At 42.4% G+C, this 15,579-nt stretch overlaps 1 protein-coding gene across 3 annotated transcripts in view; it reads left to right on the top strand.

Annotated features, from left to right (window-relative positions):
• KCNQ1 (potassium voltage-gated channel subfamily Q member 1) overlaps window positions 1-15,579 on the top strand; it is a 185,107-nt gene that overhangs the window by 66,480 nt on the left and 103,048 nt on the right. For 2 of the 3 annotated variants that reach the window (XM_073604553.1, XM_073604555.1), the window contains exon 3: window positions 14,422-14,505. The exons of the other annotated variant lie outside the window; for it this stretch is intronic. In XM_073604553.1, coding sequence (XP_073460654.1) covers window positions 14,422-14,505 — 84 coding nt within the window. The remainder of the gene's footprint in view (window positions 1-14,421; window positions 14,506-15,579) is intronic. 3 annotated transcript variants of the gene reach the window in all.

Genomic DNA, 15,579 nt, shown 5'->3' with positions numbered 1-15,579 from the left:
CTTCCATTCTATGCCCAGTAGGGTTGCCACATCATCCCTTTTATCCAGGATACACATTACTTATGCAGGTTCTGAGGCTGATTTAATGCAGATAAGGCATCAAGTGAGTTTAATTACCACCTAAATCAGCCACAGAACCTGTGTAATTAATGTGTGTCCCGGATTAAAGTGATGATGTGGCAACCCTAATGCCCAGGTGTCTTATTGGAGACCTACAGTTTGTGCGAGTGTGCAGGTGTGCTCACTCGTCATAAGTGCGGCTTGGGTAAAGCTCAGGACACCAGCCAGAAGGGATGTGTACTTCAATTAGGAGATGTGGACCACTTGAGAGACTCTACGTTGGAGAGATTCCTTAACCACAGGACAGAGAGTGGGGACAGCTGAGTCTGGGAGAGCTGAGGCGACTAGGCGAGTCTAGGGGACTGAATGTGTCTGGTGCAGTTAGAGTGCCCAGTGTGCCAGGAGAGGCCAAGTAGTGGGCCTGTGTAACTGAGTACTGAAAATAAAAGGCTGAGTGGACCAGGAGAGCTGGGTCTGAAGGACGAGTGAAAGAGCAGCTGAGCTGCTGAAGTGTTTTTATTAATTTTCAATTTTATTATTATTTTTTTTTTATTATTAGTTTTCAAGTAGCCATTGAAAGCAAAATGGCTTCATAAAGACTTTCTCAATCCAACTGTAAAATACAAAGAGTCAAATGTCAAACTTAAGCCTAGTACACACAGGTCGAATGTTGACGCACTCAATAAAAACCGGCCAACATGTACTGGAGTCGATCCGACAAAAGCTGGCTATTGCGCTGGCTTCCGTCGAAAGGGCGTGTCTGAAAAAAGGTCTGCCCAATGGCTTCTGATCAGCGCTCTCAGCTGATGGCTATTGTGTTTCAGAAGGCAATAGAACAGTAGCTCCTCCTGGGCTGTCAGTTTTTTTTTTTTTTTTTTTTTTTCCCCGTTCAACCCATTAGTGTGTACGGGGCTTTACTCTACAGTAGCCTGAGGCCATAGGACCAAAGATCATACACAGAGAAACAATCTTGTGAATATACTTGAAAAATAAAAATATATGATTGTAATACGAACCCCATGATGGGGAACATAGAAAGGAGAGGTTACCAAAGTCACTTGGTAGGTGTGTCGCAGAGGTCTCTGTAAGGTTCTTGGATAGTAAACCTCAACTGGCACATGTATGACAGAAGTCTTTTCCCAGAAGATCACGAATAGCAATGGAATGAGAAGTCTATGGATAACTACTTCAGACAAGGAAAAGGTGGATACATTTGGGATTTAAGCCTATTGATGAGGCAAAGAGGGGGGGGGGGGGGGGAGGGAGGGAAGAGTAAAAGGAAAGCGGGTAAAGTAGGTAGAATAAAAGAGAAGGAAAGAGCTGTGTGTGGGAGGCACAGCTTGAACCTAGTACAAATTTTTTTTTTTTTAATGAGCAGAAAACCGGTTTAAACTACAGCGAGTCTGAAAAGAATAGCCAGATACACCAAGTGGCCATGTAAATGGAGAATTCAGTCATGATATTGTACTACCAGCTCCTCTAAGCATTGTATATGAGTGAGTTCAGAAATCCATTCAGTGATCGTGGAGGCATCCACCAATTTCCAGTGCCTGGCAAATGCATTTCTGGCTGCAATCCGAACTGTTGTAACCCTTTTTTTGACTGAGATGGAGCCCGGAACTAGGGAGAGGAGGTCAATCAATGTGGACAAGGAGATGCAAGATCTGCAACAGAATCCTAAATGCATTTTAAAAAGAGGGCGAAGTCCCTAGAAACACGTCATGCACACCCTCTTCTCCCAACATCCACCAGGCATTTCGACAGCTGTCATTGTGCAACTAAGAAAGCCGCCAATAATATCCACACCTTAAACTGGCTGGCTCCCTGTCATCCTTGATCTCTGTTTGCTCAGCAATGCCTCCAACCTCACACTGACCACAGCTGCTTGGTCTCAGGTATTTCCTATCCATGCTGTTTCAAGCTTACTTCAATGTAAGTGTGCTGCTTATTTTAATAAACTGATTTTTATTTGATACTGACCTCAGTTCCCAGACCGTTCCCTGGCTACTCAGATCAGACCATATCATTTTTTCCCAGTATTATGCCCTGTACACACGATAGGATTTTCCTATGGAAAATGTGTGATAGGACCTTGTTGTCAGAAATTCTGACCGTGTATAGGCTCCATCACACATATTCCATAGGAATTTCCGACACACAAAGTTTGAGAGCAGGCTATAACATTTTCCGACAACAAAATCCGTTGTCGGAAATTCCGATCGTGTGTACACAAATCCGACACACAAAGTGCCACGCATGCTCAGAATAAATAAAGAGATGAAAGCTATTGGCTACTGCCCCGTTTATAGTCCCGACGTACGTGTTTTACGTCACCACGTTCAGGACGATCGGATTTTCCGACAACTTTGTGTGACCGTGTGTATGCAAGACAAGTTTGAGCCAACATCCGTCTGAAAAAAATCCATGGATTTTGTTGTCGGAATGTCCGATCAATGTCCGACCGTGTGTACAGGGCATAATACTTTCACTGAACTTAGCCAAGTGCTGCTGCAAGCACATTTGCAGCACAAATTGCCTCAGACAGACTTGTCCGTTAAAGATGTTGCATGTTATGCATGTGGCTGAGGAGTAACTTTTTCTTCTGGTTTGGAATGCTATTATTATTTAGGCCCAACCACTGAATTTATACAGTCCCACCTACAGGATCCTGCTACCAGGTTTACACGATCATTGGTATTTTGGGTTTCCCTGAGACAAATCTCAGCCTGGTGGCTTCTGGTTTATAAGTGAGCTTTGGAAGACAGAGCCCAGGTTCACACTATAATGGGCTGCGGATCACACAGGAGCGCTGTGCGTCCCTGTTCCCCGTTTCAGGGCCGATTCTATGCCTGATTTCGGCCCTGAAACGGAGCCAAAGACGCACAGCATTTTTGTGCAGTGTGCTCCGCAGCCGCCCCGGAGATATGTGAACAGGCTCCATAGGGAGCCAGTCACATTCTCCTGCTATGCGAATTAGATGCGGAGAAACGCACATCTAATTTGCATAGGTGTGAACCCAGGCTGAAGGATTTAATAAAGTTGGCAAAAAACTAGGAAGGTGCTGCAAGTTCACTTCTTCCTTGCCAGACCATGATGGGTTTGAGTGAATGTATTGTTTAACATAAAGTCACTTCATGAAACAACACAATGAGTCCTCAGTATGGGAAATATTATTGCAAGACGCTCCAGGGCAGTTATGAATTGGGGCCAGTCATGTGCATTTATATCAAGGTTATCTCTCAAGCAAATACGTTCTGTAATTAAATCAGTGCTTGAATGTTACGGAGAACATTTGTCAAGGAGATTTAGATTAACTCACCTTGTGCCAGAAAATCATTTCCAGAACATGGGTTAAATTGGTGGCTCTGTATTCTGTCACAAATAGTGGCAGCATGAACGATCACAAATGTTTTTTTTGATTACAAAAAAAAATTGTATCTGCTCTTGATCTTTTCATCAGTTATGGTTTAGTGTAGTCTGGAGTGCTTTAGGCTGAATCCATGCTTTTGCTTCTATGATATGAATACGCTGGCTATTTGTCTTTAGCAACAAAATTGCCCCTCTGACATCAGCCATGAGTTAGGTTCACAGTGGTGGTAGTTCAGCCACCCAGTAGGAAAGGGGCTCCATTCATTTTGGAGAATGGCTGGCTAGTGGTGTTTAATGCAAAAATTTGGAAGGAAAAATAAATAAAACTGCTGCGGTACCGTGTCATATTTTCATTGACTTCAATAGTTGAGTTTGACAGGTGGTGCCTCCTATCAGACTCAATAAGCCAAGCTACATTTTGTTGTGGCTGTGGCATGTGTGCGATTTCCCTTCGGCTGCCATGTTATGCCTTCAGAAGGGGGTTTGGAGGTGGGAGCTGCAGCCATCACATCTAAGAAATTGGTAAGCTGTAATATAATAAAGGTTTGCTTTTCAGTTTAATACCTCTTTAAACAAGTGGTGTTTGTAGGTAAGATGTTCTTGTAAATGTCTACTGAAAAAAATCTAAAAGCCTAGAAGATTAACCACTTGCCGTCATAGGACGTCCTTGGCTTTGTGGTGGTATATCTGAATGATGCCTGGCATCATTCAGATATCGGCATTTTCAGCCAGCGATTCCCTACACCATAAGAACGATCATAGCGGCTGTACCGCCACTTGATCGTTCTTACAGGTGGCGGAAGGGGACGTTATCCCCCCCCCCCGCTGGCCTCCGGTGCTTCTACCAACGCACCGCTGCGATCGGCAATTTGGAGAACTGATCCGCCGACCCCGGATGTTGAGCATAGAGATTTCTGGCGGACTAGATGGTCGCCGAAGTCTCTGATCGTCGGAGGCCAGGCGCGATGTTAGGACGTCATGCCCAGCCTCTGCATTAAAAAAAAATGGAGCCGCCTCAGCCGTGATCATCTTTATTTTTTTTTTATTATTTTTTTAAATTGTCAAAATAAAACATTTTTAAGTAAAATTAACAATAAAAAAAAAAAATTTTTTCAAAGTGCCCCTGTCCCCATGTGCAAAAGCGAACACATACAGAAGTCCCGCCCACATATGAAACGGTGTTCAAACCACACATGTGAGGTGTCGCCGCAAATGTTAGAGCGATACTTCTAGCCCTAGACCTCCTCTGTAACTCAAAACATGTACCCAGTAAAATTTTTTAAAGTGTCGCCTATGGGGATTTTTAAGTACCGAAGTTTGGCTCCATTTCACAAGCATGTGCAATTTTGAAACATGACATGTTAGGTATCTATTTACTTGACATAACTGCATCTTTCACATTATGCAAAAAAATTGGGCTAACTTTACTGTTTGTTGTGTGGTTGTTTTTGTTTTTTTGTTTTTTAAGCATGAAACTGTTATTATTATTATTTATTTTTTTTTTTTTTTATCAAAAAAAAAAAAAAAATATATATATATATATATATATATATATATATATATATATATATAAATATATAAATATAAATTAATATAAAATCCGATGGAAAATGTGTGATGGAGCCCACACACGGTCGTAATTTCCGACAACTAGGTCATATCACACATTTTCCGTCGGAAAATCCGACCGTGTGTATGGGGCATAAGAGTAGCATGCCAAAAGACACCAAGCAAATTCTGCATACAGTATAGGATGAATCTGTCAGCAGAAGAAAGAAAATTCACAACAGATATATGAAATCATGTTGCTGAAAGCTGTATTATATTACACGGAATTTCCCCGCTGAAAAGCTGCATCAGAAAAGAATGTCTCTGACCACACTGCGAGTTCACTGTAAATCCCCCGCTGAGTGGCAGCTTACAGTTGTATCTCAGATATAACACTTTGTCTTGAAAGGAGAACTCGGCTACTCCGGAAAGCTTGTCAGCCAGCGTAGCCAATCACAAAGCATTTTAATGACATTGTTTTTCATGCCCGCACCGGGCGCAGAGCTGATAAGTGCCTTTGTATTCTCATTTACCATTTGTCTAGGGACCACGTTGATGACAGGGAAATCATTTACTAAAGACACCCAATGAAAAGTCCAAGGACAATGTGAGCCAGAGACATTCCAACACTTCTAATGGCAGGCGGTCCACAGACACCGACAATTTGTATATTTCCTATAGTGAGACATGATGGCTAGATCAGATGTCAAGTATAGCAAAATATTACAAGGGGGCAGCAACGACAACAGCTGCAAACACCTGGATCATCCTTTTAGCTGAGGATAAAATCGAAAGTGCTTTTAGCGAAATATTATGACTTTATATTTGTTTACACTAAAAAAATGCATTATTGCAATGTTTGCTGGGATTATATTAGAAAAGTGTGATTCTCTTTTTGTATAGATTAAGGATGCACAATCAGCCATGTCAGCTTTTCATCGCAGTTTGTATTGCTGTTAGCAGGCTGACCTCTTTGTCCTGGTGACCATTGTCACATGGAATGAAAGTGACAGAAATAAAACTCAGTTATTACCAGAAATGAGGTGAGATTTTATTAGTGACAATTGTTGGAGTGTCAGGATTTCTCTCCTTTGGGGGATTTAATTTATCTTCCTATTGTTTCTACAGGAAGTTATGGGACATTTTACCTGATGGGACACAGGTGGCATTAAAAAGTTAGACATGCATTTTAACAGTTTCCTACTCTGTGGGAGTTTGGGTGGCACTGTGGGGCGTTCTGCAGCTTGTTGGAGGCCCATGAGAATGAAACATGCCACTCAGTAGTTGAGAACCACTGGTCTAAAGCAGGGGTCTCCAAACTATGACCCTCCAGTTGTTCAGGAACTACAATTCCCATCATGCCTAGTCATGTCTGTGAATGTCAGAGTTTTAAAATGCCTCATGGTATGTGTAGCTCCTCAATGGCTGGAGGGGCCGTAGTTTGAAGATCTCTGGTCTAAAGGATAGCTGGTGTTCTGCCAAAGACCCTCTCGTGGGAGTCTAGACTAAGATGCAAGCTGCCTCCAGGTACTTGCTGATACAGAGGTAGATTTGTGTCCAGAGAGCTGAAAAATGGCTGTGTGAAGCAGGAATGGGTACCACTGATAATGAGGTAAGCAGTGGCAATGCAGTGGAAGCTGGACTGGCACAGTAGCAGACTGGACAGTAAAAACTGGACAACAAAGACTGGACCGAAATGGACTGGACCATTGTGGACTGGACTAGAGCAGCCTGGGCAATAGTAGCAGGATTGCAGTAGACCAGACAATAGCAGACTGTACTGGAATACAGGCAGGAAAATGACTGTTGACAGACTGGTACAGGAGCTTGGTTGCCCAGAGTTTGGGCAGACCCTAGACTTGATGTCCTTGCTTGGATGACGAGTGGCGACACTCTAGGTAACACTCAGAAGAAGTCCTAGCACTGGAGCATGGAAGCTAAGCGACAGTGGCATAGGGTTAATGTTGCTGCTAACAAGTCCTTTCTTGCTCAAAGTGGAAACCTACTTAGATGTCAGATCTAACTAGGTCATTTAAAAAAAATCTTAATCTAAGCTATTTGACTTTGTAGGTTTAATGTTTTATCTGTCTTGCTGAAAGCAGATATTGGCAGATATCAGTTGCTTTCGCGCTCAGGAAAACCTGCCCTCCTCCGCCCTTTAGTTTTTTCCAACAGGATGTTTGATTATATAATCATTTAATCTGATTAAAATGTGTGTATAGTTTATTAATATATATAAAAGCTTCCTAAATTCTACCCTGGGGAGGTAATGAAGCCCTAATTCTATTGTATCAAACTTGCCCCCACATACATTGTGGGAAGGTCCCTGCTTTGTGGACCTGAGAGCCAAATGAGAAAGTAGGACAAGCTCCCAAGTTCACTTTAAAAATGAACATCCATTGTATACAGGCAGTTTTTTACGACTACAAAAATTTGCTAAGAAATTGTAGAAAAAAAAGTTGACGCTCCTCTCCATCGAGGGGTGTTGGCTGAATTCTCACCACAGCACAAGAATGGGCACCGCGACAAAATGCAATATGCAAAAGTTTGCCATGGCAGAATGTGAGTGTGGATGTGTTTTTTAAGTTGTGTGATCATATGCCAGCCATGTTGGCACATTGTCCTGTTTGAATGACACACACTAAATACCCTCAGTTTATAATCTAACATACAATAAAATACAGAAACATTGCTGTCAGCACAGGTCTAATTGAAGTAGTATAGTGTATTGTGAATACCTATTCGTATGGAAGATGGGTGTACAGATGACGCTTTTACATTCTTCTCATCATTGAAGACCCTGTTCAGCATATTATGGACCATTGGATGTACAGTAGTAGTGTCTTATGACTGCCAGCCTAGGAGAGACACACACTACCTTATCAGGAATCCACTTTTTTTTCTTTGTGCCTGTGCAGCTCGGGTTATTTTTCAAACATCAGGGCTGATGGAAAAGAAGGACTAGGAGAACGGTCCCCAACCCAGAAATATTAGGACTATTACGGTACCAAAATTTGACAATATAAACTCGAGATTAATAAAATTGTATAACTATTTTATCAATTTCTAGTTTATATTGTCTAAAATTTTGGTACCGTAATAGTCCTGCCCAAATGCTCGTTTCTGGTTGATCGGTTGGTGACCGTTCTCCTAGTCCTTCTTCCTTTTTCTTTCCAATGGGATAATGGTACACCATATTCATTTTATCCTCAGTTTATATTTTTAGAGGCCACAACCTTTTCAATCAGGGCTGATAGGTTGGATTCCGCTTTTTGAAGTTCCCTTGGGGTAAAAAAACTTTTTTGGTGAAGATCTCTCTTGTCCTGAATGTACACCATTCTCCTATGATATGACGCTTCTCATAGCAGTACAGTGCTTACTGTTTTTTCATTTATTCCACTTTTACTTTTAAAATTGCTGCTGCATTTCATCATTTAGGCACCAATGGGAGTTGTTTAGTCATTGTGCAGCTGGACACGTGTGACATTTAGGAGGGTGAGTGTAGTGTGCTGTAGAGCCCAGAATAGTTTCCTGCCTCTTCATAATTACAATGCACACTGCCAAGCAGGTTACAGAGGTTGTCTGTCTTTGCGTAGAACACAGATGATGACTTGTTGCAGAAAATGCAAACCAAAGTTTGGAAGGACCCTGAGAGAGTGAGATACAGAGTTCAGCATTGATGTCAGTTGAATGATGTGTTCAAGCAACATCACATTCACTCAATTTTTTTATTTAAATTTTTTTTTTATTATAGGAAACTAGGCTACTTTTCATGTAGAGCAGACTTTACTATATATATATATATATATATATATATATATATATATATATATATATATATATATATATATATATATATATATATATATATATATATATATATATATATATATATATATATATATATATATATATATATCTCCGCTCTGCATACACAGCCTACTCTACTCTATGGGGCCTCCTATCTGCTCAGATAGAAGGGGATGGATCCCCTGTGGTTTTTTTTTTTTTTAATCGGATTGGAGATAGGGGGGTGTAAAAGGACACAAGTCTGTTTTTACATCTGCGGCTCCATAGAGGTGAATGGAGGGTCTGATTGGGTCGGCCTGAAAAAACGTACAGGCGGGACCAATTGTGTGAAAGGGGCCTAATGCAGCTTTCACGCTGATGCACTGTGGTTTACCCACACCGTGGGTGCCACGCACGGCTCCTGTGGGTTACCTGCACTTTGCCATATAATTCTATTATATCCTGCAAATGTGGTGCACTTTCTGAAAGCGCACCAAAACTGCATTCAGGAGTTTTGATGTGCTTTTATAAAATGCAGCAAACCCGCCGGGTAATAACCAAAGTCTATGGGCTCAGTGCAAGTAAACTGCAGGTGCACCTACAGATCAGTGTGAAAGCAGAGTAAGAAGGTGTGTAGAAAAGAATGCTCATTGCTATTTGATTTAAAAAAAAAAAACCCTGACCTCAATCTTCACTTCTTCCTCAGGATTCCTGTAGATATCTGTCACAGGCTGTTGCTGTCCCAGACGGGTATCACCAGCTGTTGCTGTCCCATGCAGAGTGCATTTGGTATCGCTCTGCTGTGACGGGATCTGGCACTATACCGGAAGCAACAGCTCTGCTCTCTACTGCAACTGCATGCTTCCTCTACCACCGGATCCATTCTTACCACTGATGCTCTGGGATGGTGGGTGGGAAACTTGCGATCTGGGCTTGTCAACCCGCCATTCCAGAGCAGGCGGTTCTGGGCCAGCGGTTTGGCACCCCCTGCTTTATAGTCTGTGTAATAAACAAGTGACAGAGAAACAATCCTGTAGTAAGTGGGAAGCAGGATTTTAGATCCCATTCACACCTGAGCATTTTGTGGCTACAAAATACTTAACATTAGAAACTCCATTGCTTTAATTCATGCCTGTTTACAACTTAGTACTCAGGTGCCTGTTGCTAGAAAATGTACAGGCAGATTTGGGTGTTTTGGGCCCAATAGACTTAGTTGGGAGTGCCCACAAAAACGCACAAAAAATGTGTGCTATGTATGTTTTTATAGTGGCACCTTTTAATAAGTCCATGAGCCAAATCAACTGATCAGCTACACTCAAACATGTGCCGTAAAGGAGAAGTTTGGGGTTACCTTAGAGTATTCTCGCCTCTAAGCTGCAGCATTGCTAGGATGCTGCAGCTGTCCCCCACCATCTAGAAGACTGAAAACTGAGCGATCACATGACTGCTGATTACTCCTGTGATGTCAGCCGACAGGGGGCTTTACCACACTGTCGGCTGCTTCTGAGTCACAACAAAAATAAGTGCTCTCCTACAACCCACAAGAGAAGTTTTGTACAGGGTGGATTAGAACACCTGTCAGGTTTTCGTTTTTACTGTCGGTGTAACTGTTAGGGGGGTTCAATGTCTCTATTTGTCCTGTTTACTGTTATCACAAATAATTAAAGTGGAAATGAAAATTTTGGGATGTTTCCAGATCAGTAATGGAGGAAAAACTTTCCAATTGGGACACTAGTTCTGGATTCCCTCACTTTGGAGGGCTTGCCTCCATTTACTGTTTTGGCTATGGAGCAGGAAGTGATGGAAAATCCACCCCAATCCAATGGCACACAGATGGCAAAAAACTGACAGAGGCTAAAACTCTCCCTTACGCTATCCAAAATATGGGGGGGGGGGGGAGAGTTTTGCCCTCAGTTCTACTTTAAAGGAACTTGCAGTCTTCTATCTCAACAGCAATCCTTGCCAGTATGAGTTGAATCCACCATTAGATGTGAGGGCGCTGCAGCTTGGGAGAAAACCCACACAAACATTGTGGGAACGTTCTAAATCCAGGCATTGACCTAGGTGGGTCCTGTCACCAGACCATTCATTTTTAACAGACCTGTCATAGGATTATATGTGAAATGAATATATTTTACATTGTATTTGCCTCTAAAAAGCCTCCCTTGTGTAGGCATTTAAAGAGCTAATTCTTGGATGTAATGTTAGCAGCTACAGGCATACTCAAGTTGATTCTCTTTAGTATTCCTCTAAATATATTCCCGGGCAGCTGCATGGTTGTGGTAGATAGATGAGGTGTGGAATAGCTGGGCCACCACAGACAGTAATAAGGCACTCCCAGAGGAAAAGAGGCCTATAATGGGGCAGGAGGGAGGGGGATCGTGGCTGTAGTAAGGAACAGAGTCTTCGTGGCGTGGTCGTAAAAAAAAAATTGTGTATGGAAAAGAAAAGGGCTGCAGATCAGAAACTTAGATACTTGTGTTTTTTTTTTTTTGTTTTTTTTGTGCTTTTAGCTGCAATTTAAGTTGATGGCATCTTTGTAATGCAGTTCTCCCAGCACTACAAAATCATGCCTAAGGGCTGTGAGTCACAGATGTGGCATAAGCTAGCAGGCAGCAATTCTGGACTTTGTCAGATGGTCCCCAATTTGTGTGATGGGGAGGAGAGCCGCCATGTGTGGCTCTTAGCTCTGCTCCTCACAATCTACTAATGTATACATTCCACACATTCAGATAACTAAACCTGTGAAGAAAATGGTAAAATTCTGGAGGAGCTCATGTGATTGTCATGTGATTCCCGAAAGAGCACTATAAAAAGCAATGTTGGCATTTTAGTTCTGTATGTCTGTCTAATTACAGCCAATTATAAATAATTTATATTTATATGTAACTAATGCTATAATCTCTCGCACTTGTAGTTTTTAACTGCTGAATGAACAGAGTTCAAAGCAATTAAAGAACAAAGTATTACCGTATTTATCGGTGTATAACACGCAGCCTAATTTTAAGAGGGAAGTTTTAGGAAAAATACGTAAATTTTAAATAAAGAATTTTGAAGCAAAATTAGGGTCAGTGCCCATCTGCAGCCTTTCCCATCATTGCAGCCTAATCAGTGCCCATCTGCAGCCGTGCCCATCTGCAGCCTTGCCCATCATTGCAGCCTAATCAGTGCCCATCTGCAGCCTTGCCCATCATTGCAGCCTGAACAGTGCCCATCTGCAGCCTTGCCCATCATTGCGACCTGAACAGTGCCCATCTGCAGCCTTGCCCATCATTGCAGCCTAATCAGTGCCCATCTACAGCCTTGCTCATCATTGCAGCCTAATCAGTGCCCATCTGCAGCCTTGCCCATCATTGCAGCCTAATCAGAGCCCATCTACAGCCTTGCAGCCTGATCAGTGCCCATCTGCATCCTTGCCCGTCATTGCAGCCTAATCAGTGCCCATCTGCAGCCTTGTCCATAATTGCAGGCTGATCCGTGCCCATCTGCAGCCTTGTCTATGCCGGGATAGAAAGATCCGGATCTCCTGTGTACTCTGCTCGTAGTCATGCCCAGTCCCGCCCCTTAGCTCCTATGATGGACAGCGGTCCAATGCCGGGACATCAATGCTAGGAGCCGTCCAGGGGGCGGGACAGGGCGTGACTGCGAGCTGCGAGTGGCTCTGTATTTCGGCAGCGCTCATTCCCTCCTTCCCCTCTGAGGCAGCCTATATCGATGTAGAACACGCGCACACACTATTTTTTTCCCCCTTATTTTAAGGGGGAAAAGGTGCGTGTTATACACTGATAAATACGGTAATTCAGTACATAGATACTGGTTAGCCTGCTAAACTTTTTAAAAGATTGTGTGTGTTTTTTGTTTTTTTCTTTTGCCAAAAGATGGAGATTCACACACAGGTATTTGTGGGTGTTTTGGGATGTAGCTGTGGTCAAGCCGACCAAGGTGGATGGTGCCTTAGTCTCCATGGTGAATCTGAAGTGATACCAAAGGCTTACGTTTTTTTTTTTTTTAAGCCGCTTGCTATGGGGGCACTCCTGCATGCTCACGCACAAGCCCCAAAGAGCCAGGACAGAAGCTGCTCTTCTGCACATCGCTGGATCGGGCTTAGGTGAGTATTGGGGGGGAGGGAAGGTGCTAACTGAAGGTGTGTGTTTTTGTTTTTTGTTTTGTTTTTTTTTTTTTTCTTCAGGCTTTACAGCTACTTTAATTATGTCTTCTTGAACCAATGCCCCTTGTAGACAGATATAAAGCTCCTAATGCAGGGGTCTTCAAACTACGGCCCTCCAGTTGTTCAGGAACTACAATTCCCATCATGCCTAGTCATGTCTGTGAATGTCAGAGTTTTGCAATGCCTCCTGGGACGTGTAGTTCTGCAACAGCTGGAGGGCCGTAGTTTGAGGATCCCTGCACTAATGGAAGGAGCACCAGACCCAAGGATAAGTGTCCAAACTCATTAGTTTATGCTAAAAAAAAAAAAAAAAGGTCAGGAAAAACTCCCCCTTCGTCAGGGCGTCATTAAAATGGGAGCCTTAAATGGACTGTAGTGTCTGTTCGCAGTCATCAGAGAGTACTCTACTTATTCTCTTGAGACCCTGGACTTGTTGACACTAAAAAGTAGGATCAAGCACATAGAACCTGTTCCCCCTTCACTGTTTCACTGTGTTTTTTTTTTTTCCACTCATGTTCTAATGAATCCTCTGCACTTGGTCACGTAATGTATGTGAAACGGCCAAGTCCCATAAGGTCCCATAGGGCAGTGTCACCATCCTGATCATAGAAATATTCCCTGTGTGCTATGGAGGACCTTTTGCCAGCTCCTTTCAACAATCATGTTCTGCATGCTTGTAAGCTGTAGTAGTAATATAGGGACACTAAGAACAGTATTGATTAATATTTGGGGGGGGGTTGGTCCAGAATTTGCTGTTAGACCCTTGGAGGTTTAGCTGTGTCACTCAGTGGGGTGAACATATTCCTTATACACCACCTTGCCTTCTAGCCAGCCTATTGGTATATTTTAAGCTTAATGGAGGACACCAAACTTACTGTGGATCGTATGCCGCGTACACACGAGCAGACTTGGTCTGGCGGACCAGTCTCCGTCGGACAATTCGATCGTATGTGGGCTCAAGAGGACTTTTTTTTTTTTCCCCAAAAGTCACACGGACCTAGAAATAAAACATGTTTCAAATCTTTCCGATGGACTCGAGTCCGGTCGAAAAATCCGCTCGTCTGTATGCTAGTCCGATGGACTAAAACCGATGTTAGGGAAGCTACTGGCTATCAACTTCCTTATTTTAGTCCGGACGTACGTCATCACATACGAATCCGTCGGACTTTGGTGTGATCGTGTGTAGGCAAGTCCGTTCGTTAGGAAAGTCCGTCGGATAGACCGTTGGACCAGTCTGGTCGAAAAGTCCACTCGTGTGTACGCGGCATTACACAAAGGAAGCACTTAGCAACACACAGTATATATTGTAATTTTGGTGGGAGTTGAATTTTTGACCTCAGACATACAAGAAATAAGTACTAATCCTCACACCATGGTGCTGCCGTGTCACTGTTTGTAAACTGGGTATAGAAATGACTGTGAATCAAACTGCTTATAGAGAATAATGCTGTGAGCAAGAAATTTCATCTACTCTTTGTTTGGTCTAGTTGCGTAGATTACAGGTGCTTTATCCATTATGGAAAGATCGTGGATACCAGATGTCTTCAACAAAAGAGATGTCAAATACAAATGTAAGGCCATCTGTGATTATATGGCATGTTATTATGTGAGTGTCAGAACCTTAATGTATGTTTTATGTTCATTTTTCTGGTTTTTCTTTTCAACAGAATAGAATATTGATATCCCGCTGATTTCAGCACATTCTGTGCACTACTTTTATATATTGTTACTGCCAACCTATTTCTGCTTATGGATGTTTTCTTCTCTGATCTATCGTTTTTAAATCTCACCTTACCTGCCTGTCTCATATTCTGTAAATACACAGTGGGTAAAATTAAGTTTTGAAATCTTCACCATTTTTCTAGGTAAATATATTTCTAAAGATGCTATTGACATTAAATTTTCACCACCTGCTGGTAACAACCCATGCAATCCATACATACAAAGAAACCAAAACAAATATGTTCAGAAATTAAGTTATGTGGGAAAAAGTATTGAACACATAAAGAAAGGGAGGAGCAAAAAAGGCATGGGAAGCCCAGACACCAGCTGAAATCTATCAGTATGTAGAAAGAAATCCTGCCCCTTGTCAGTGCAGAATAATATCAGCTAGTTCAGTCTCAACTGATGGCCTTTAAAAAGATGTCTCGTTACCAAGGTGTCACACACAAAAACATTTCATGATGGGTAAAAGCAAAGAGCTCTCTCAAGACCGTTACAACCTTATTGTTGCAAAACATACTGATGGTATTGGTTACAGAAGGCTTTCAAAACTTATGAATGTTCCAGTGAGCACTGTTGGGGCCATAATCCAGAAGTGGAATGAACATAATTTCACCATACACTGACCACGACCAGCTGCTCCTTGCAAGTTTTCTGAAAGATGAGAGAACACAATTATCAGAAGAGTTGTCCAAGAGCCAAGGACCACTTGTGTAGAGTTTCAGAAAGGCTTGGAATTAGCAGGTACAATTGTTTCAAAGAAAACAATTAGTAATGTACTCAACTACCATGTCCTGTATGCATGCTCACCACACAAGACTCCGTTGCTGAAGAAAAAGCATGCTGAAGCTCGTTTAACCACTTCAACCTAGAAGATTTGGCTGCTCAATGACCAGGCCATTTTTTGCGATTTGGCACTGCGT

This window comes from Aquarana catesbeiana, linkage group LG11, assembly GCF_042186555.1.
Source record: "Aquarana catesbeiana isolate 2022-GZ linkage group LG11, ASM4218655v1, whole genome shotgun sequence".
Taxonomy (NCBI): domain Eukaryota; kingdom Metazoa; phylum Chordata; class Amphibia; order Anura; family Ranidae; genus Aquarana; species Aquarana catesbeiana.
Note: the sequence above shows the minus strand (reverse complement) of the source record. Positions and strands in the feature narration are given on the sequence as shown.